At 38.2% G+C, this 23258-nt stretch overlaps 3 protein-coding genes across 3 annotated transcripts in view; 2 read left to right on the forward strand and 1 right to left on the reverse strand.

Moving 5' to 3' along the window:
- The window catches only part of igf1ra (insulin-like growth factor 1a receptor), a 30141-nt gene extending 24610 nt beyond the window's left edge, over positions 1-5531 (forward strand). The window contains exon 18 of the mRNA XM_073850172.1: positions 3739-5531. Within this exon, the coding sequence (XP_073706273.1) occupies positions 3739-4243 (505 nt within the window). The 3' untranslated portion in view covers positions 4244-5531. The remainder of the gene's footprint in view (positions 1-3738) is intronic.
- A 4950-nt stretch (positions 5532-10481) lies between these two features.
- On the reverse strand, positions 10482-12183 carry pgpep1l (pyroglutamyl-peptidase I like). The gene is made up of 5 exons (XM_073850173.1): positions 12150-12183; positions 11920-11972; positions 11249-11365; positions 10813-11039; positions 10482-10716 (listed from the first exon to the last, which is right to left on the reverse strand). Exons 1-5 carry the CDS (start codon positions 12181-12183, stop codon positions 10482-10484), a joined length of 666 nt encoding a protein of 221 aa, XP_073706274.1.
- A 533-nt stretch (positions 12184-12716) lies between these two features.
- synm (synemin, intermediate filament protein) lies at positions 12717-22884 on the forward strand. Its single transcript, XM_073850325.1, has 4 exons — positions 12717-13616; positions 16533-16657; positions 18334-18404; positions 19224-22884. Exons 1-4 carry the CDS (start codon positions 12819-12821, stop codon positions 21512-21514), a joined length of 3285 nt encoding a protein of 1094 aa, XP_073706426.1. The 5' UTR covers positions 12717-12818; the 3' UTR covers positions 21515-22884.
- Positions 22885-23258: the final 374 nt, after the last annotated feature.

Here is a 23258-nt window from a genome sequence, read left to right on the forward strand (position 1 = left end):
TGACCCCTTTCTCCCTCAGTCACTCGTTCTTGTCTCAACTGTTATGGAAACACAAACCCCCGTTTCCATGGCAGCTACGACGAGATGTCCTGATTGCACGAAAGAAGAAGATTGAACATATGCTGCGTTAGCGCTCTAAAGACGCTCAAACGTTGTCGTCTGTATCTCATCATTACACTCAGCTTAACATCATGAAGTTGGGATGTTGCTCACATTTTTATGATATCATGAGAATTTGAAGTAATACTTGGCTAAAATACAAGGGCAGAGATTCAGAAATAGCTTGTAGAGCCGTTGAACACTTGGTTGAACTAAGCGAGGTTCTGTTCATCGTCATTTTTATCTGTCGTCATCGTTTTGCTCCTTTTTTTTTTTATTAGTATATCATTAAACCTATCATGGAATCATAGGTTTTTCTTTCGGATGTTGAAAAAGTCATTTTGTTTACTAACCCCAATTTCATCAAAGATGTTCATGCAGTTTCAATGCAGCTTCAAAAGGCTCTACACGATCCCAGCCAAGGAATAAGGGTCTCAACTAGTGAAATGATAGGCCATTTTATATATATATATATTTGAGGTCTATCCGTACGTTTTCTCCGGACCCCTTTCTCCCTATATACAGTTGGAAGTCAAAAGTTTACACCCCCGTTTAAGAATCTGCAAAATATTATTTTACCAAAATAAAAGGGATCATACAAAATGCATGTTATTGTTTATTTAGTACTGACCTGAATAAGATATTTCACATAAAAGATGTTTACATACAGTCCATAAGAGAAAATAATAGTTGAATTTATAAAAATTACCTTGTTCAAAAGTTTACATCCCCTTGATTCTTAATACTGTTGTTACCTGAATGATTCACATCTGTGTTTTTTTGTTTAGTTGTTCATGAGTCCCTTGTTTGTCCTGAAAAGTTAAACTGCCTGCTGTTTTTCAGAAAAATCCTTCAGGTCCCATAATGTTTTTTCAACATTTTTTGTGTTTTTGAACGCTTTCCAATTATGACTGTACGATTTTGAGATCCATCTTTTCACACTGAGGACAACTGAGAGACTCATGTGCAACTATTACAGAAGGTTCAAACGCTCACTGATGCTCCAGAAGGAAGAACCATGCGTTCACAGGGGTGAAAACGTTTTGAATTTGAAGATCAGGGTAAATTAATCTTATTTTGTCTTCTGGGTAACATGTAACTGTCTTCTGAAGCCTCTGAAGGGCAGTATGAAAAAATATGATATTTAGCAAAATAAGAAAAATGTACACATCTCCATTCTGTTCAAAAGTTTTTCTCTTAATGCATTGTTTTTCCTTCTGGAGCATCAGTGAGCGTTTGAACCTTCTGTAATAGTTGCATATGAGTCCCTCAGTGTGAAAAGATGGATCTCAAAATCATACAGTCATTGTTGGAAAGGGTTCAAATACACATAAATGCTGGAAAACCAAAGAATTTGTGAGACCTGAGGGATTTTTCTGAAGAACGGCTGGCAGTTTAACTGTTCAAGGGACTTATGAACAACTATCCCTAAACAAAAAAAACAGCTGTGGATAATTTAGGTAACAACACAGTATTAAGAATCAAGGGGGTGTAAACTTTTGAATGGGGTCATTTTTATTAATTCAACTATTTTCTTTTGTGGACTATATGTGAACACATTTTATGTGAAATATCTTATTCAACTCAGTACTAAATAAACAATAACATGTATTTTGTATGATCCCTCTTATTTTGGTAACCTTTTGCAAATTCTGAAAGGGGAATGTAAACTTTTGAACTCAACTGTATATATACTTGTTAACCACAAAAAATTCACACATTACATAATCGTGTTGGAAAGGTCACACGCAGTAAAAAAAAGAGATATTCATTAGCATCAAACTCTTTTGGAATCAATTTTGAGTTGAGTCTGTCATGCTGAGTGCTATTTTCAGAGTTGCTAGCTTTGTAGAGCGCTCGAAATCAGTAACTTCTGAGGTTTTATTTCAGTTAGGATGCTGCCTTAGAAGGCAGCCATCCGTGGAGGCAGTAGACAGACAGGAAGGTAGCTCAATGAGTTTTGGAAAAGAGATAGTGAGTGCAGACAGCAGGCAAGATTTATCACATTTTCTAAATGGGTTTGAATTCACTTCAGTGAGTAACGACAGATGGCCTCTGCTATGAATTTGTGATCCAACAAACTCCAAACAGGCAGGTTACTCGCAAACGCCAGGCCTGTGTCCAAAAACTTGCTTTTATTTTGAGAGAAGTTGAAACCACAGAAAAGTGTAACTTTCCGTCAGTTCCTAATGCCCAGCAGAGAAACTCCCAGTGCACTATTTGACCCGATACTGTGGAATGTCCTTGCGAGAAGGCCTCTGTTTTGTGTGGCTACGGCGCCCCGCTCTGCTCTGAACCTGTGGCTGGAGGTCATTTAAAATGTATTTCAGTGGGCCAGTGAGTGCTGACGCTATTCTTAGCTTGTTTGTGTGTTTTACCAAGATGTGGTGGGACAGTACCACACCGAACTGTCAGATCATGGGTTTTATGAATTTTTTTTTGTTTTGTGTTGTTTTGGCTCTTTTGCTTCGCATGTGTTCTCAGCTATTCACATAGGACGAGTCTGTGGAGTGTTTAGGACAGCAGTTCTGGCACGGTGCACTTCTCAGTGTGTACGACCACAAAATGTTCTAGAAGTTGTCTGTTCCACAACACTCCTGTGTGCTCTAGCTCTAGTGAACACTGCCACCTGTTGATGGGTGGATCGTTAGCGTGAACACACTGTTTATGAGATTTTGTAGACATTGTATTGCTTGTTTGCACTGGAGTATATGAGTATGAGATTTGTACAAGAATTTTTACATTTTCTGAGAAAAAGGAAAAAGAAAATAGCTTACCTCTGTTACCACCACAATGATGAAGTTACATTTATTTGGGCTATAATGTCCATTTTGTAATAATAAACTGGCTCATAAGAGTCATTTGTTCATAAATCCGACAACACTGGAGACACTGTGTATTTGATTCTTTCAAATGAACTGACTCATAAGAGGCATTTGATCATTTATTTCAATTACCATTTTTGTCTGGTTTGTTAAAGGAACACTCCACTTTTTTTGGAAATAGGCTTATTCTCCAACTCCCCCCGAGTTAATAAGTTGAGTTTTAGCGTTTTGAAATCCATTCAGCCGTTCTCCTGTTCTGGCGATACCACTTTTAGCATAGCTTAGCATAGATCATTGAATCCTATGTGACCAACACAGCATTGCATTCAAAAATGACCAACGAGTTTCGGTATTTGTCCTATTTAAAACTCGACTGTTCTGTAATTATATTGTGTGCTAAGATGGCTGGAAAATGTAAAGCTTTGATTTTCTAGGCTGATAAGATTAGGAACTACACTCCCATTCCGGCGTAATAGTCAAGGAAGTTTGTTGCCGTAATATGGACGCAGCAGGCGCAGTAATATCACACAGCGCCTGAAATTAGTTCCCAGCTAGGTAACTGCCAATGTGACCGGCTTTTTGAAATTGTGAACGAACTTCAGGCCCTGCGTGATATTACTGCGCCTGCTGCGTCCATTTTCGTGTTCCTTTAAGCTACACTGGACATACTGTATTTTTTTAATTCAGTAAAATGAACTGGCTATTAAAAGTAATTAAATTAAAAGTAATTAAAGTAATTAAAAGTAAAAGTAAAAGCAACATTTTTTGATCTTAAAATTCAAACTTTAACGCAGTATCTGTATCTGGTCTACAGGTTTGAACTGATGCGGATGTGCTGGCAGTACAACCCCAAAATGCGACCGTCTTTTCTGGAGATCATCAACAGCATAAAAGAGGAACTGGAGCCGCCCTTCCGGGAGGTTAGCTTTTTCTACAGTGAGGAGAACAAGCCACCCGACACTGAGGAACTGGACATGGAGGTGGAGAACATGGAAAACGTTCCACTGGACCCTGCTTCCACATTGGCCCCCTCCTCTCAGGGGAGCACAGGGGCTCAGACCCCAAGTCCACAGCCACTCTCCCCAGCTCAGGGGCCAGGGACGCCGATGGGGTCCGCCCCGACCCCCTCCACCTCACCGCCCTCAACCTCCTCAGCCTCTCCAGGCCTGGCCTTAGACAAGCACTCAGGACAGGTAGCAGCAAACGGGCCAGTTGTGCTGCTGGGGCCGGCGTTTGACGAAACGCAGCCCTACGCGCACATGAACGGAGGGAGGAAGAACGAGCGAGCGCTGCCACTGCCTCAATCATCGGCCTGCTGATCGTGGCTGCTCAGACTCCCTCTACTCACACAGGGTACCCACATTTCCCTCGCCCTTTTGTCTACGTGGTCATATGTGTTTTTTCTTTCGTTTCGAGGAGGCAACACCCAGGGCTGACCGTGGATTTGATACTCAGATGGACTCTGGATATCAAAGGATCGTTTTCGTTAAAATGATTTCTAACGACGGAGAGGATGTTGCGGGCGATTGGTGGCTACAAGCCTACAAAAACTCTTGCAATATTTAAGATTTAAGAGAACAAACCACCACACTGGAGGGCCCTGGCTTTCACTTGCATGAAAGAGAAAAAATGTTTTCTAAAGAAGAAAACCTGCCAGTTTGTTGTGAAACAAGAGGGACAAGCATATTAGCCAGCAAGCCCAGCCTGTGAACACTTTCAGGCTGCATGCGAGTGTGTTTTTAGACAAAAAATACACATTCCCCTCCACAGCGCAACTATCTTTTTCATCACATTTCTCTTTCAAGATGCCGCAGAAACTTTCTCAGCTGCGATCGCTTGTTCTCAATCAGAGATCAATCACGTTACTGGTTGATCCAGCCTTCTTCTACTTAAATCGAGGAGGTTTGTTAGAGAGTGAGGTGGGCTTTTTTGAAACTGCCAAATTTTTGCCAAATCAAATGTTCTTTTGTATTAAAAACAAAAACACTAACTAAAAGTTATTTATCATTACATAACCCCCTATCCACAGCTGATTTTTCAAGGTTGCACTTTGAAGTAGCGCAATCAAGGGACTAAACTCTCATACTGTCTTTTATGGGGGATTTCTGGACCTCATCTTTTACAATCAGCTTGAGTTTGTAAATCCTTCCCCTTTCCCCCTTTTATATGGCTCTGATCTCCGACTATTGCATGGCAGTTCCTGCTGCACGCACCATCTGTGAGCTGAGCCTCTGTGAGAGCGATGTTTCAAGTCGAAAGAAAAAAGCGCCAAGGTGCGGAGAGGCGGGTATGAATTATAAGGGATCGGCTCGATCGTGAAGCAGGGGCTTCATTTGTTTCGACATCTGTTTTGTGAGATGAGTGAGGCATTGTACACAGCAGGTATTTTTTTAGACTAGTCATTAGTCTCTCTGTACAATTCAAATGATTCTAAGAAGGGTCTTACAGTTCTATGTTCGACCACAGATCATTTACACACAAATCCACACAAATCATCGGTTTGAGTCACTTTTGATAACTTTTTTACGGTTCTGATGTTCACCTCTTTGTCTGTACAGAAAGAAGCTGCTATTTTTTTTTCTTTTGTGGGTGTGTGTGTGTGTATGTATATGTATATATATATATATATATATATGTATGTATATATATATATATATATATATATATATATATATATGTACATGTATATGTAAAAGAAATCCTTCAGGTTTAATATTTTATGATATCTCCACTACAGTCCATTTTCTTATGCTTTATACTCTTCTTTCAAAAAAAGAAAAAAATAATACAAAAAAGAGCAATTTATTTTTATTTGTTTTTCTCCCTAAGAGGTTGTCTGCATTGCCACATGTCCATTGCCTTGTGTTTTTTAACTCTATATTATTATTATATTATTATTATTATTATTATTATTAGTTACAACAAACTCTTTAGCTCTGCATGTGAACTTTAGGCACCCTTGATACAGTTGTCTACCATTGCACCTGCTCATGAGGTGCAGCTCAATCTCAGGTTAACGTTATGGTTTTGTTCTCCAGACATTCTCATCGTAGTTGATTCCACCTCGGCTTTTTTAGGTTGCCGGCCTCTCCTTACAGTGTAGTAAAACCGTACAGTATGTCAGTGTCCGTGCTCATGCCTCTTGCCAGGCGTCGTCATAGAAGGTTTCATTTACTATTGGTTTCAGACTATTTTTGTAACTCATCCATGTAACAGAATAGCAACTAACAGGGCTAATTGGGTTGTCTTAATTTGTCCCGCATTCCCCAACCAGCCTGTAATGCCTCCAAACAAAATACGTTCACATCAACTTTATAAATCCATGCAACGAGCACTAAACGTCCTGTTGAAATCTCCATCTGTAACCAAATAAGAAGTTCGAATTCAAAAAAGTGATTGGTTTTCTCAAAGAATGCTAAATGGAACAGTAGGGTTTCTGCTAGTTGGCTTTAAAAGTTTTATTTTGAAGGATTTCTCCTTGTGCATTTGGGAACGTTACCCAGAATTTATTTATCCCGTCTTAGAAGGTTATTTCCCCCCCTTTAAAGGGTTATTTATTTCTTTTATTTCTTTTTTTTGTGATACAAGTTGAAATCACTGTACAAATGCCCTTATGATTTAGTATAAAGTCTGAAATCTAGATGCATTTTCCATGATGTCATGACTGGGGGACTGACTTTCTTTTTTTTCATTTCCTTCAGCATCTATCTACCTCATTCTCTTTTGTTTTAAATGTGTAAGTGATGAAATGATAAAATACATCTCGCTTTTTTCTGTAGAGGACACATTATCATCCTCTGTCTTGTCTCTGATTTAAAAAAATCTAAAATTAACAAAAAAAAAAACTCTTTAAGCACCACAGAGCACAAGCTCCCAGGAACAGAGAGAGAGAGGGGAAGTCATGGTGTGAGCTAACATGCCTATGGGATTCCTAATGGCGTGTCTCTTGCATCCCTTATCATGTGCCCAGCAACACAAAAATCCCACTGCTTTCAATCACGCACCATAGATGCTATTAGTTTTTTCTTTCATGTTTAATATACTTCTTTAGTGATCTCCTCTTATCCACCATCTAATTGAGGTTTAGGAAGGTGTACCTTAAAGGGACATGGGTCATGAATTACTTACCTTTATGTCGTTCTAAACCTGTAAGACCTTCATTCATCTTCAGAACACAAATGAAGATATTTTTGATGAAGTCCTACAGCTTTCTGACCCTAGTCCATGTGACATTAGTGGTTCAACCACAATGTTATGAAGCTACGAGAATACTTTTTGTGCGCAATGAAAACAAAAATAATTACTTTATACCATTGTGGTACTGTTGTGAATGCGTGTCAAAGACTGACAAGGAAGGGAAGAATTTATTGAATAAAGTCATTGTTTTTGTTTCCTTCGCGCACAAAAAGTATTCTTGTAGCTTTATGAAATTAAGGTCGATGTCACATGAACTATTTTAATGATGTCCTTACTACCTTTCAGTTGTGTTGCTGTCTATGCAGGGTCAGAAAGCTTTTGAATTTCATCAAAAAATATCTTCATTTGTCTTCTGAAGATGAGCAAAGGTCTTACAGGTTTGGAACGACATGAGGGTGAGTAATTAATGACAGAACTTTTGGGTGAACCATCTCTTTAAGAGGTATAGAGGATTGGATGTACAGTTAAGCCAACAAGAAAAACTGTAGATGATACTTTTCCAATAGATTCCATTAGCTTACACGATCTTATTGAGTAAGAATTCATTACGTCACTGGACGTCCTGTTTCCCAGCGTGCCCTTCTCAAACACACTGCTTCTGGACAAAATGTTGGTTTCCTACTTTCGCCAATGGCCTATAATTGAAAGTGACTTTAATGCACAGCTACACCTAGTTCATAAATACCACTGTTTCATTTACAATCAGATCATCTGCTCTAATTTTTTGGCCAAAGCATCTAACAGTTGAATCCATAATGTGGATTTCGCAACACGTTCTTGCAACAAACCAGTTGAAATTCTCATAAAAATACCTGGAAACACATTCCAGCTAAATTGTTTGGTCAGATGCAATCTGCATGTCTAGTGAGTACCATATATAAAGGGCCAACTGTTGTCGCCGTATTCATCGACATCATTCTCTAGAGAGAGAAAGGGCTGTCGTTTTGCCTCTCTTTTCTGCTGCTGACAACACAAATACGTGCTGCTTTACAGAGACTACAAATAGTCTTGCCAATAGATTTGGGTAGGTGGTGGATCTAAGCAACATGCTTACTCTCTCTAAACAACCATTAGAAGGGCCAGACGATTAAAAATGCAAAGTGGATTCAGAGTAAGTCACGGTCTTACAGCCCCTGGTCGTTCTGTTTCATGGCACTTAAAATGTTCTTTAATATTTTGGATCTTTTGAACTCCAGGGGTTGGAAACAAGGGCGCTTGTAGAAAGAGACCTGGTCGGGATGCTGAGAGGCACATTGTTAGAAAAGAATATTATTCTGTGTGGTACAAGATGATTGAAATAACCATTCTATAAAAGCCCTTGTGCTTGTATTGTTGCGTATGTATATGGGTGGGAGTGTATCACATGTAGATGTAGTGATTAAGATTTTGATGTGTTTATAATGGGAAAATAATAGATATCACTATTTATTTCTGTTTCTTTTTTCTTTCTGTAATGAATATGGACAAAAGCATTGGCCTGTTGCAAAGTGAATGTCAGTTTTCATTGAATGCTGCCAAGGTTCCTTAGTTACCAGTAGGTTACACATATACACAGACACAAATAGGACAGCGATGTCCAGTAGATTACGGGTAGTCATGACACAGAGAAAGAGAGAGAACATGACTAGAATTTAAAATAAAAAGAGACAAGTTTACAGTAGAAATAGCTTATGTTGCAATGCAAGTTCTCTAAAAACCTGAAGGTAGATTGACTGAAAGATTGATTTTTTTTTCCTCAACTATCATAAGAACTATTATGTTATTATATTTCTTCATAATGTAAAACCTCAGGTTTAGAAAAGATGCATGTATGCATTTTAATTGCAATAATGAGCTTGAGGTTTCACAGACATCATTTCCCAGGCACTGTTGTTTTTGCTTGGCATTCCGACAAATTTCAAAAGGGGCCTTGATCTACTGTACTGAAAAGAGTTTAATAACACTTTTTATTTTCTTTTCACAAAAAAAGGAGGAAAACTAAAAAAAAAATCTCTGTGTCATTGCATTGATTGGTAGAAACTGATGGTGAAACGGCTTGGCTGGTACTCTCGTCTTCTTGTAAGTTATGTATCTAAGGCCTCCTGTTTTTTCAGTTTTCTCCTCACCTCCAGTTGAGACGGTAGACTTTTTACATGCCATTGGCTTAATGTATATCTGAAGAATTTTCATGTATTTTCTTTTTTCTTAAATTTTGAATTAAAAAATGAATGAGTCTGAAGGCTTGTGTCGAGTGTCACTTATTACATTTCTGTTACAGTTGAAGCCAAACATTTACAGTACATACACCTTGCAGAATCTGCAAGATGTTCATTATTTTTATTTTTACCAGAAGAGGGATTATAATGCATGTTATTTTTTATTTAGTACTGACCTGAATAAGATATTTCACATAAAAGACATTTACATATAGTCCACAAGAGAAAATAATAGTTGTTTTGTTTGTCCTGAACATTTAAACTTCCAGCTGTTTTTCAGAAAAATCCTTCAGGTCTCTCACATTCTTTGGTTTTTCAGCATTTCTGTGTATTTGAACCCTTTCCAATAATGACTGTATGATTCTGAGGGACTAAGGGACTTGTATGCAACTATTACAGAAGGTTCAAACACTCACTGATGCTCCAAAAGGAAAAATGATGCATTAAGAGCCAGGGGTGTAAACTTTTGAACAAAAAGATGTACATTTTTCTTATTTTGCTTAAATACCTTTTTTTTAGTACTGCCCTTCAGGCGCAACAGAAGTTACTTACATGTTTCCCAGAAGACAAAATAAGTTAAATTTGCCCTGATATTCAAATATTCAAAAGTTTTCACCCCCAGCTCTTAATGCATCATTTTTCCTTCTGTAGCATCTGTGAGCTTTGAACCTTCTGTAATAGATGCATATGAGTCCCTCAGTTGTCCTTAATGTGAAAAGATGGACCTCAAAATCATACAGTCATTGTTGGAAGGGGTTCAAATACACAAAAATGCTGAAAAACAAAAGAATTTGTGGGACCTGAAGGACTTTTCTGATGAACAGCAGGCAGTTTAACTCACAAACAAGAACACCCATGAACTCATGAACAACTATCACTAAACAAAAAAACAGCTGTAAATCATTCAGGTAACAACACAGTATAAAGAATCAAGTGTATGTAAACTTTTGAACGGGGTAATTTTTATAAATTCAACTATTATTTTCTCTTGTGAACTATATGTAAATGTCTTTTATGTGAAATATCTTATCCAGCTCAGTACTAAATAAAAAATAACATGCATTTTGTATGATTCCTCTTATTTTGGTAAAATAATTAACATTTTGCAGATTCTGCAAGGTGTATGTAAACTTTTAACTTCGACTGTATGTAATCTGTGATAGCATTATGTTTTGCAGAGGATGTTTTCTTCAGTGTTTTCTACCTGTTTGCTCTCCACGTATCCTGAGGTTGTGTGTGCAGGGTGGGTCAGTTGGCATAACAAAGCCTGGATGATGGTCTGGAGTTGTGGTACCAGCCTCTCTGAGCTTGCCAGGCAGCCTGAGGCTGGCACATGGATCAGCGCAGCCTTTCCCTGCCCATGGTACAGCGAATAGTAGTATACAAAATCACACAGGTACCTGCAGGTTGTTAACTTGTTAGTATATGCATGCCATTTCAACATTTGTAATCTCAGCGACATCTTTTATAGATAAATTCAATGTTAGTGATATTACCTTCCTGCATCCCTGGAGTAGATGACGTCAAGCCCTTTACTTTTTAAATGCTTGCTGAGGGACCTCATGTCTATGATGGAGTCCAGTCGTTCTGGTCCTCCCTCAATACAGCAGTGATGATCAGGGCACAGACCACTCACATCCCTGTCTTTGTAGCAGTGGTTCTTCCCTGTTTGCTCCAGTGTGATGCCTTTGGTTCCTGGAGCTATGCCCAAATGGATAACAACCTGCCCGTCGCAAAGAGAAAATGTCTCTATCACTATTTTGTATCAAAAGTATCTAGAATATAATATACCTACATTTAGTTTTATTAGTCTTCTCAGAATATTTAACAAAGCAGCTTGTAATCTCTCCTCTGGCTTGAAGTGATTTATCAAGTCCTGTGGCCTCAGTGGCTGGTATGTGTATAAATATTAGTTTACCTGTTTAAAGTTACCTTAGGAGTCATCGTCTGCCAGATATCATCAAGGACTTGTTGGGATTTTGCATAACTGACAGGAATCTCCTTAATATAGACTTCTATATCCATTCCAAGTCTTGCCATCTTCAAACTCTGCTTAAATAACAACGTGTGGCCATATAGTGTTAATCTGATTAATGAGAAGTTGAAATTGCATTTATACGAGTTTATCCACCTTTTTCTTTAACGCGCAAATAAGTTTACGAGACTTCCTGTTCATTAGCTGCTATAGAGAAATAACGAGAAGAATAACAATGTGCAGTAAACTGTAAAATTGTTGCACTACAACAGTTTATAATTAATATTTTAAAATAATATGGTAAGACACACCAATTTGCAATATCAAGTAGCAAAACCAGTTTTGTAGAGTTAAAATTGCTGGATGTGAATGAGACCGGAAGCCAAAGTTTCCTGAAAAAAGGTAAGTTACAAGTTTGATATACTATTTGTTTTCTTAAAGGAACAGTTCATCTTAAATTAGCATTTTGTTAAAACATTAGCTACACAAAAGACAAACACACAATTAAGTTGCTAAATGTAGTTGTTTAGTTTGGACAAACACACTTTAAAGTTTAATAATCATTTATTTTAAAATGGTTTAGACATGTCCAACCTGCTTAGCAAAAATGGCTTTGTTTTACTAGTACCTTAGCTGCCTCCCAACTTGGATTGACAACATATTGTCGGAAAGGACCAAAACCTAGTAAAATAAATGAATAAATACATAAAGTAAAATAGTTTAGTATTTAGACGAAGTTTTCTTCATATTTACACAGCGAAACCATTGCAACTGCAATCCAACTTTCGCTGGACGTAACGTTACTGTAAGTTATACGTGCTAAATGCGTTAGACAACCAAACCAAAATACCCACCTACCTGTTACAACTACAATTTCGCGATAAGTGTCCATTGAGCTGACTTTATTATATTAAAACTAAACGGTTTACCATCTTTCTTATAACTGAAGACGAAAGCAACGCTGTTGTTATATTCATACAACTGTAATATATTTTGAATATCTTATGTGGCTATTACCGAAAGTGACACTTTGCGCAACCCAGGCTGTACACGGGGGAGTGCATTGTCCATTTTTCTCCACATGGGAGAGCCATCTCATATCCCATTATAGGGCTAAAGACGCACTCCTTCAAACATCTCACTGGACGGGACGGAGTTTGTACAACCTACTATGGCTAAGGACTTAGTTATGAATATTAATTACAGCGTGTTGACGCTGTTAAGCAAACTTCCCGAAGCGTCCACTCACACAACCTAATTAATATTTAAGTAGCTTGCGCATATTTGTTTCAGCAAATCACATCGCCCAAGTGGGCGAACGTCGCGTTGCGTAATTAATATTCATAAGCTCAACCGTCACCGTGGTAGGACTCGCTAACGGGACATGGGATCAGCTCAAATCCTCCGCACTTGTTCGACTCTGCCTCCGCCCTGCGCTTCTCACCGACGCAGAAAACGGATGACAACGAAATAACTGATAAGCTTAGCACATTTAAGCTATTAGATTTACACAATTACAAAGAAAAAATGTTTCGAATGAGGGAACCGTTTGAGAGCGAGAAGCTCCAACTGCAGGAGCTCAACCAAAGACTCAGCCAGTACCTAATGCGCGCAAAACAGTTGGAACAAGAAAACACCAGCTTGATAAGCGAAATAAATTCAGTAAGAAAAAACAGGTCTGGAGAATGGGAAAACAAACACATGGCCGAGCTACGGGAAATGAGGAGACTGGTGGAGCGTTTGTCTTTCGAGAAAAACAGAGCCGAGATGGAGCGACAGAAGCTGCGCAATGAACTTCAGATGCTTCAAACGATGCGTTCAGAGGAGTCTTCGGTGAGCAAAGGCATCGACACGGAGCTGAAAGGCTGTGAGAGACAGCTCCATAAAGCTCTTAAGACCAACAGTGATTTGGAAGATCGCCTCTTTGAGCTCGAAAACGAATATAAGTTTTTGGAAGATGCCCACAGAAAGGAAGTCTCCCACCTGAGGGACCAGGTGCACTCCCGAAGTGTACGCGTTGTGACTCAAACGTATCACGCACCTCCCGCGGTTACGATGGAAGAGGTGCAAGAGTACGCGGCTAACTTTACTGAAAGCTGGCACGGGACTTTGGACATGTACCGCTTTAAGGTAGAGGAAATTGAAGAGTCGATAAAAGCAGACCAAGCGAGGCTGGAGGACATTCAGAGGGAAAAGCGGGAATACGCTTCACAGTTCAAAAGGCTGCGTGACGAAATTGAGAAACAAACACAAGTGCAGTTAAACCTCGAGGAGCAGCTCATGAACATGCAAGACAATTTCAGAGATGAAATCTGCAGGTATCAGGTGGGTGTCAAAGCCAAACACAAGGTCCTCTATTAATAAAAAGCACATTGCCACAGATTTCCTGGCATCCTTTGGTAAGTAACAGGGATTGCGTAAGAATGTTCAATGCTCCTCCAAAAAGAGCGCCCCACCCACTGTGCAATCCTGACTTTTTTCAACATTAGAGCCACAAATCCCATATTTCTGTTGATGATACCTGTTATAAATGTTTGATTGAATTAACTAGCTAAAAAGTAATTATTTAAATATCCACCTTTTTCTTCCAGTATGAGTGGGTGTGGTCATTTATACATTTTATGGGTCTGACTTCAGGGGCCTCATTTATAAAGACTTGCGTAGAAACCATCCTAGATTTTATCTAAGAACTTTTCTGATTTGATCGTAAGAGCGATTCAGAGAAACGAACGTACCACGAAATCCATGCGTACGCCAGTCATTCGGTTATAAATCACAAATGATCGTGGAATTGTGTGCAGCTGAATGTTCCGCCGTCGAAACGCCCCTGCTTAATTAATTAACATATAAAATGAGCTCATTCCTAAAGCAAAAACTCTGTGACAATGGCAAGTAAAAAGGAGCGCAAGAAATCAAATTATAGTGAGGCTGAACTATCTGCAATACCAGGCATTACCACAAGGAAACGGTCGTACGCCAAGCTGGAATCTGACGTGGAGATAAGTACTTTTCCACGTCAAAGACGGTTTTTATAAATCTGTACTTTGACGTGGATTTGATCGTACGAACACTCTAAGATCAAATCAGTGCGTAAGAAAGTTTTATAAATGAGGCCCCAGGTCTTATGGCATCCAGCTATTTTTAGCTGTACAAAACAGGTTGTTTTGCTGCTTAATGTTGCAAATTGGTGTCTTACCATATTATGTTAATGTGTTATCTTAATTATGAGCATAATAACACTGGTTTGTAGTGCAAAAAGATTTACAGTCAGCAGCATTGATTTCATGGTTAATGTACTGAATAAGTTGTTGTTAAGATTCTTGCCCTGAAAATCCTGGTTCAGTTTGGCCAACCATAAAGGCTTTTGTTCCTCAGGTTTTTTTTGCACTCTTCTCCTTGATTCGTTATACATTTTGGCAGTTTATAGTACTCCAAATGTTTTTTTCCCAGTCTGACAGATTAGTACAGCCCAAAACATGACAATAAAGAACCACTTTCAGCAGCAATAATCAGCAAAATATGCTAGTTTCATTCGGTTCAGTAGCAGTGTTTACGTTAAATGCTGTTAATATGGCCAATTGGTGACGCATTGTGAAAACACTCTATATGTGATAAGTGATTATGTACATATCACTATATAAGTATTGTGATAGGTTGGAATTGACAAAACACTCTCTGCAAAGGGCACTTCACCTCACAGTTCTTTCAAGAATAAAGTAAAAAATTACAAAACACATATGTTGGAAACCAAGCAGTCATCAACTCCATGTAGATGAACATTACCCCAACACCTGTTCTTTCAAGGGGCCCCTTAGGAGCTCAAGTGAGTAGCGCTTCTGCACCGCCAATATCCATGGTTATCATTTCTAGCTTAATGTGCTTTAGAAAAATTGAGCATTAATGCTTTATCCCATGATTGCCCCTCTCCAGAGAGAATGAAAAATGAGCAGCTACTGAAGCAAAGTGCAAGCATCAGTAAAGTGTTGTGTCACTGTGGGCTAAATTGAATGGGCTGCGTGGAGGATGTCAGTCTTAACATATTACTGCAACTAGCCTATTGAGTGCCAAATATTCAGACTCCAAAATCATAACAGATACACACTTATCAAGCAGACTAATGTTGATGGCCTGTAATGAACATTTAGTGATACAATTATTCAAGTCAAAAGTGCTATGTAATACTAATACGCAGGGGAAACACAGCTAATATTTAAATTAGGTGACATTTATGGCACCACTTGAGATCACTGAGTATAATAAAGGGTGTGGAGCCATTGGAGTAAAAGGAGAATATTTAATTAGAGTGTATTTGATTTGTGAATGATGTTGTTACTGTGAAGACTCTTGTCTTATGACTTGGATCAACTTAAAACAGATACTCCCTTGATCATTAAAAACACATGTCTCTTTAAATAAATAACAATGTATCATCGAGGGATGTTGGAAGAGCTCTCAGACAGGTGCATTACACAAACAGTAGCATCCAAATATACACGTTGGGTCAATATGATGCAAGTGGACACCCTTCTGAAAGAGAGATGGGATAAAAATAGGTTTTATAGTTTAAATGGTATACTACTCATTGCATTATTGAAAAGGCATTATAACTGAGTTTGAAAGATAAAACCTTTCAAAGCTAAACCTTATGAGATGTATTTTGTGTACATACAGTTGAAAAACCATGCTTTATTCCAAACTTATTTTGTCTTCTGGGAAACAACTATCTTCTGTAGCCTCTGAAGGACAGTACTAAATGAAAAAAAATTGATAATTAGGCAAAATAAGAAAAATGTGCACATCTCCATTCTGTTCAAAAGTTTTCACCCCTTGACTGTTAATGTATGTTTTTTCCTTCTGGAGTATCAGTGAGTGTGTGAACCTTCTGTAATAGTTGCATATGAGTCCCTCAGTTGTCCTCAGTGTGAAAAGATGGATCTCAAAATCATACAGTCATTGTTGGAAAGGATTCAAATACACAAAAATGCTGGAAAACCAAAGAATTTGTGGAACCGGAAAGATTTTTTCTTTAGAACAGCGGGCAGTTTAACTGTTCAGGACAAACAAGGGACTTTAAATAAACAGTAACATGCATTTTGTATGATACCTCTTATTTTGGTAAAATAATTAACATTTTGCAGATTCTGAAAGGGGGCATGTAAACTTTTGACCTCAACTGTATATATTGACCTCTGTGTATGTGTGTGTAAAAGTAAACAGTCTAACTATCTTCTTGTCCTACAGTCTATCATTGAAGAACTGGAGTATGAGCGCAGAATGCTGTCTGGCACCATCTCAGAGAAGCTGAAGGACCATCAGGATCTCTTACAGGTCAAGATGGGCCTTGCTCTCGAAGTGGCTGCATACAGGTAGAGCTTACAAAATCAATTAAACGCTGCTTCTCCCTAAATTACCATGTAGAGTGCCTTCAACACAAGGCTCGAGTACAGTTTATTTCAGCACAATCAGCTTTTCTTTTTCTGATGATTCACACTCGTTTATTGATTTTAGAGATATTCTACTAAGATCTAAAATGTATCCATCCTGTTTCGAAAGTTCCCTCAAACTCATATTTGTGAACCAGGACCACAAAACCAGTCATAAGGATCAATTTAAAAAAGAAAATTAAGATATATATATATATATATATATATATATATATATATATATATATATATATATATACATAATCTTAAAGCTGAATAAATAAGCTTTCTATTGATGTATGGTTGTTAGGATAGGACAATATTTGGCAGAGATACAATTATTTGAAAATCTGGAATCTGAGGGTGCAAAAAAAAATCTAAATATTAAGAAAATCGCCTTTAAAGTTGTCCAAATGAAGTTCTTAGCTATGCATATTACTAATCAAAACATAAGTTTTAATATGTATATGGTAGGAAATTTCCAAAATATCTTAATGGAACATGATATTTACTTAATATCCTAATGATTTTTGGCCCATAAAATGTATTGTTGTCTATTGCTACAAACATACCCATGCTACTTAAGACTGGTTTTGTGGTCCAGGGTCACATTTGTTTAAGTACTGTCTATGGTCTGATATTCAAGCGTTTAGGGATGGATGACCTGTTTATATGTGCTTAAAATGAGTCTCCTCCCACATTTTCTTGGTAGCATTAAATATTAATACCAAAATTATTTCTGCTTTGTGGACTTTGGCTGGCATGACAGCTGTAAGGACTAGTGCAGAGGTCCTTGAAAGCTATTAAAATGTCTTATGTTTGTTTATCATTGTTGGGGTCGTTCTCACAGAACATTTGTAAATGCCAAAAAATTCTGTGTGAATGGCCCCTTTTTCTGCTATTCTAAATCATGTTGGGTATTTAAAACTTTCTCCATGAATATACACATTTGACTGTTGTTTGTTTGGAGATGTGAGTAGTGAAGTTTGACAGAGCCACCACCCCCAACATGAGCCTTGTTAATGTATTTTTAGTCAGTGCAGCAACAGAGCAACTAATACCCACCCATTTGGCCTGATGATGGTTTGTTTGTATAGTTGCATTGTTTTGGATACTACTAAAACAGCAAGTGTCTTTCCATTCGTCTGTTTAAAACTGCACATCGTGAGCCGTAATAAAAACAGACAGGGTCCATTGTGGCAGTTATTTTTAGTTCAGTCTTTCAGAGGAATCACAGGGGACTTTCGTAGGGATACTGTCTGTAGTTCCACAAAGTTGGCTTTGCTTTGTTTCTTCAATGTGTTTTTCACATTAAAGCATTTTCAAGGTAGGTTTAAAGTGCTCTAGGACCCGTTTAATTAAACATATTAGTGGAAATAAGAGTGTTGCTAGTAATCTTAACTATGTTTCTGCTTAGGATAAGTTCATGGGCTTGGTAGGTTTTCTGGTTGCCCTCAGTGTTGTTTGAGCTTTTGCGTGGGCATGGCAGAGCATGGAGGTAGTCAGCATTCTCAAAAGAGGTGAAAGAGAAGTGCCTACGATACTGTATGTTCTGCTTACTGTAATTAGGCTGACCGTAAATATGCCTGTTTAACCTTTGCAATTGTCATGTTCATCAGAGCACTCTTGGAAGAAGAAGGAAGACATGCTCAAACGTGGTCTAATCAGCATTCAAGAGAAAGAATAATAGGTATTTGCTTATGTCATTCAGCATGCAATAATGTTTTTAAAGGTTTGGATCACTGATTGAATAATAATGTCCTGATAATTTACTCACCCCCATGTCATCCAATATGTTCATATCTTTCTTTCTTCAGTCAGAAAGAAATAAGGTTTTTGAGGAAAACATTCCAGAATCTTTCTCCATAAAGCGAGAAATTAAATGTATATACTTTTTAACCAAAAATGCTTGTCTTGCACTAGGTCTGCAATGCGCATACATGACTTTACACATTACGTGATCATGTTGGAAAGGTCATGCATTATTAGTTCTTCATCTGTGTACTTTGGTTCAAAGAGGAATGGTTGGCCGCAAAAACTATCTCTCATTTTCTCGACGACAACATCGTTTTACCTTTTTTAAAGGACATTCAAGTTTCTTTGCATGTTCACTTAGTAAATACTAGGTCGTACGTGACCTTTCCAACATGACTATGTAATATTAGCGCAAGGTCGAGCTTTTGCAAGATGAGCATTTGTGGTTAGAAAGTATATAACTTAAATTTTTTTAGAAAATGATCTTTTCACTAGATAAGACCCCTATTTCTTGGCTGGGATTGTGTAGAGCTCTTTGAAGCTGCATTGAAAGAAAGACTGCACATCTTGCATGTAAATTATCAGGAAATGTTTATTCTAGAAGTGAACTATTATTTTAACAAGACTGAAATTCTGTGAATTACTACTGTTTGAATTATTCAACAGTTCAAACATTAAATATTTTTTTGATTTAGTATATTTAAGAGATGTGTTTGTCAATTTTTTGTCTATTATCTGCTGTTTATGTCTGTAGATATAAAAATGCCGGCCCATCCTTATACTCCAAGAGTGTCTGTCAATTCGGCAAGTCGACCAGAAATAAGAAAAAAAGCCTTCACGGGAGGATATGATGTTAAATATATGGAACCTATTTCCAGCATGAGAACTTCGTCTACATCAAGTCAGTTTCATTCTCATGAACCCTCCAGGATTGTGCCTATCAGTGTATCAAATCGTGCCCAGCAAAGTCCTGCTTCAAGAAGGGACATGATTTCCTTCACCAAAGCAAAGGCAGCTGCTTCCAGTACACTGAAACCTGGAGTCTCTTCTGTTGAGATAAAAAGAGAGGAGACAGATCACAGAATTATGAGAAAAGAGACTTTACAGCAGTCTTCAAAGGGCACATATGATCATCCGCCCTCTAGAATTGAAAGTACACCAAGCTCTACAGCCTCAAAAATAGAGAAACCAAAGCCAGAGAAAGTGATATCACCTCCTGCCAGTTCGAGCAAGACCACAACTGAAGAAAGCAGGCAAAAAGTTGTTGAACCAAAAGCAAAAGGGATGGATGCCAAACAAGATAAAGAAAAACCCAAACCAATGATGGTTGAAGAAAGAAAGAATCTGAAAGAATCAATAGCTAAAGATGAGAGAGAGTCTGAAAATGTAGAACATAAGGTGTTTGTAGGTGAGGAAAAAGTATTAGATGCAGTTTATATGGAAGAAATCATTCAGCAGGTCATGAAACCAGCTGGTTTAGATGCTAAGGTCATCTCATCCCCTGACTCCAAAGTCACATATCATGTGGAGAAAACAGAGCAAGAGGATGGAACCACCAAGACTCAGATTGTCTTACAATCTAAAGTCGAGGAGGAAGTGGACCTTTCTGAAGATTCTGCCTTGGAGGAACTTCTCAGCAAGGGAGTCAAGAAAGTCACCCTGGAGAACATCAAAGGAACCCCAACAGGAAACATGATCGAGAACCTGCTGAGTCTTGGCCTGCAAGGAGAGAGTTTGGAAAATAGGTCAGTGAATGTGGAGATAATCGAAGAACCGGTGGAGTCTGAGGAAGAAGGTGAAATTGAAATTGAGGAGACTGTGGAGATCAAGTCTAAACAACCAAATATTGATCCCACATCAAAGTTTTTCCAAATTGAGGAGCTAGAGAGTGACCCTAAGACCATGAAACACCATGATAGCAGTAAACAACCAAATATTGATCCCTCCTCAAAGTTCTTCCAAATTGAGGAGCTAGAGAGTGAACCTAAGACCAAGAAACCATATGAAAGTGGTTCAACTGAAGCCTCACAGTATAGAAACAGTGGATCTGTTCAAGTTCAAGAAGTTACCAGAGATGAAAGCTTACCTTACTTCTCGCATGGCCAAGACTCACAAGAGTACTTCGTCTCTACTCCGGAAGACAACATGTCAGAGTCTGAGGAGGGTGGAAGGTTTATGTCTTATAGCCATTATGGAGTCGTCGATGATTTGTCTGATGAAAGATATTACCAGGAAGACAACACCAAACAGCCCAGTGCTGAAGGTCACAGTTACAGAGATTCACCTGAATATGAACACTCGTTTTTGAGAGACAATATCCAAGACTGCATAATTGAAGAGGAGGTTCATGTATCTCCCACCCTACAACAGTCCATAGTAGAGATCCTGAGGGAAGAGTCACTAGATCCTGAAGAGCAGCTTAGAGGAGCATTAGAGCAAATCCAAGACACTGTATCCGAAGCCCTGAAGGAAGAACTTGCATTTTTTACGAAAGGTAGAGAGACTCCGGAAAACGTCTCTGTGGATATTAAAAAGGTAGAACAAGTTACAGACAACGGAACAATGACCATTGTGGCAGAGCTTAACATGTCCCAGACGTTGGAGGAATCTGGCTTGCTGGAAGGAGAAGGAGATGATCCATCCGAAGAGCAGATCATCGCAGCACTAAGCTCATCCCACCCAATGCTCCAACAGGCTATTGGCGGAGGAGCAGCAGTAGGATACACCATGAAAATTTCCAAAGAGGAGTTTCAAACGGAGGGAATACCGTGGATGACCACTGACGAAGATATCCAACAATGGAGCTCAACCGGTGAGGTTGGCAAAACAGAAAAACACATCAAGCTGGGTCCCAGTGAGAAATCCTTTACTTTTCAGATGGACGTGAACAACGGCTCTTCTGCATCAGCAAGCGGAGAAACCATCGAAATACAAAGAGGTGGAATTGCTACTGAGTTTCCACAGACCCAGATGATTGACCCACATTTGAAGGTCTGTCATGAGAAAAGAGTCGCAACTGTTTATCTTGAAAGCCCTAAAGAGTGATATTACTTACAAAGAGATAACATTCAAATGACACATTATAGCTCAAAATATCATGTTAATCTTATAATTAGTTATCAATTGGGCAAAATAATTCAGGTGTTGTCGACCATAATCTAATTTGGGGTCAGTTAAAAGGGGTCAGTTCACCCAAAAATGAAAATTCTGTCATTAATTACTCACTCTCATTCCAAGACCTTTGTTCTTACAACCTTTTTGGGCCTTGAATGTGGTAGTTGCATTGCTGTCTATCCAGGGTTAGAAAGCTCTCAGATTTCATAAAAAATATCTCAGTTGTGACCCAGGACCACAAAACCAGTCATAAGTGTAATTTTTTTTTTTTAATTGAGATAATATTGAGAAAATCTCCTTTAAAGCTTGTTGTTTGAGCATTAATGTGTGTTGGCAGTTTGTGTACACAACCACCCTAGAATGATAAAAATCCACCCAGTGGTAATTTTTAATCTTTAAAAGTAATATCCCCCTTTTAAAATCAGGTCAATCTCAGCTTCTTGTCGGTGTGACGACACACTGACAAAGGCCGCTCGTATGATAGTTGATTGACATGAGCTCCTTACCTTAGACCTGCCTTCACCGAGCTGAAACAGTCCGACTCTGATCACCATTGTGTCGACTCAGGTGCAAAATGCAGCTAAAGTAAACATTACTGCTCATCATCCCACAGCAGGGGGCAGTGCGAGCAGAGCTCATTAGCATTTAAAGGAACATGCAACAGAATAGCTCGCTCTAAAAAAGGGCTGATTTTGACAAGGTAAAAAGAGTGTTTTTTTCCACTACCATTGAGATATTTTAACCAAAGTATGTTATAGACTTCTTATTAAGATCCTTAAGAATCATATCAACTTGTGGAAAATGGGCATCTGATGACCCCTGATGAGCATTGCATACTACTAATCAAAAATTAAGTTTTGATATAATTATGATAGGGAATTTACAAAATATCTTCATGGAACATGATTTTCATTTAATATCCTAACGATTTTTGCCATAAAAGAAAAATAATTTTCGATAATTTTGACCCATACAATGTATTTTTGGCTATTGCTACAAATATGCCTGTGCTACTTAAGACTGGTTTTGTGGTCCAGGGTCACAATTTGTGTTCCGAAGATAAACAAAGGTCTTATGGGTTTGGAACAACATGAGAGTGAGTAATTAATGACAGAATTTTCTTTTTTTTTGGTGAACTATGCCTTTAAAACATTATTGTGTCTAACATTACTTTAATACTCTGTTTTTGTTTGATCTTGAGTATATTTTTTTATTAAATATCTGGACACTTTGTTGTACTTAATTTTCATATAGTGCAGCTTTAAGCACAGAAAAAGTTAAATACAGTATTTTCTTTTCAACTTTCATATAGCATTCTTTTAAAAAATATACATCAAGATTTTGTATAGTACTACAATATGCTTCAACTTTCCATGGCATTGCGAAAACAAGCTTGTGGAGATGGAGATATTTACAAAAGTAGAGTAGTGCTCACTTTAATTGGCCATTTGTGATTTATTTAAAACTTTTTCCACAGTATCAGATATTTTCAATAACAAATTAGATTTTTTTTTGTCATAGTCAGTGTATAGCTCTTCTGAAGGCGAAAAGCACTAGACTGCCCTTCCTGTCTCCCAGAGATCTCTTAATCCTTAAATGACATTAGACCAAGCAAGGACTAATCTAGCAATCCTGTTCTTCCAGGACAACACATTTTTCATTGCTCCATTACTGT

Source organism: Garra rufa, chromosome 11, assembly GCF_049309525.1.
Source record: "Garra rufa chromosome 11, GarRuf1.0, whole genome shotgun sequence".
Taxonomy (NCBI): domain Eukaryota; kingdom Metazoa; phylum Chordata; class Actinopteri; order Cypriniformes; family Cyprinidae; genus Garra; species Garra rufa.

Coding starts and splice junctions, on each gene's coding strand:
- synm (XM_073850325.1), top strand. CDS start 12,819: ATGTTTCGAATGAGGGAACCGTTTGAGAGCGAGAAGCTCCAACTGCAG. Junction 13,617..16,532: donor ATGAAATCTGCAGGTATCAG/GTGGGTGTCAAA, acceptor CTTGTCCTACAG/TCTATCATTGAAGAACTGGA. Junction 18,405..19,223: donor TTCAAGAGAAAGAATAATAG/GTATTTGCTTAT, acceptor TTATGTCTGTAG/ATATAAAAATGCCGGCCCAT.
- pgpep1l (XM_073850173.1), bottom strand. CDS start 12,183: ATGGACACTTATCGCGAAATTGTAGTTGTAACAG. Junction 11,973..12,149: donor CGAAATTGTAGTTGTAACAG/GTAGGTGGGTAT, acceptor TTATTTTACTAG/GTTTTGGTCCTTTCCGACAA. Junction 11,040..11,248: donor GGCAGACGATGACTCCTAAG/GTAACTTTAAAC, acceptor TGCGACGGGCAG/GTTGTTATCCATTTGGGCAT.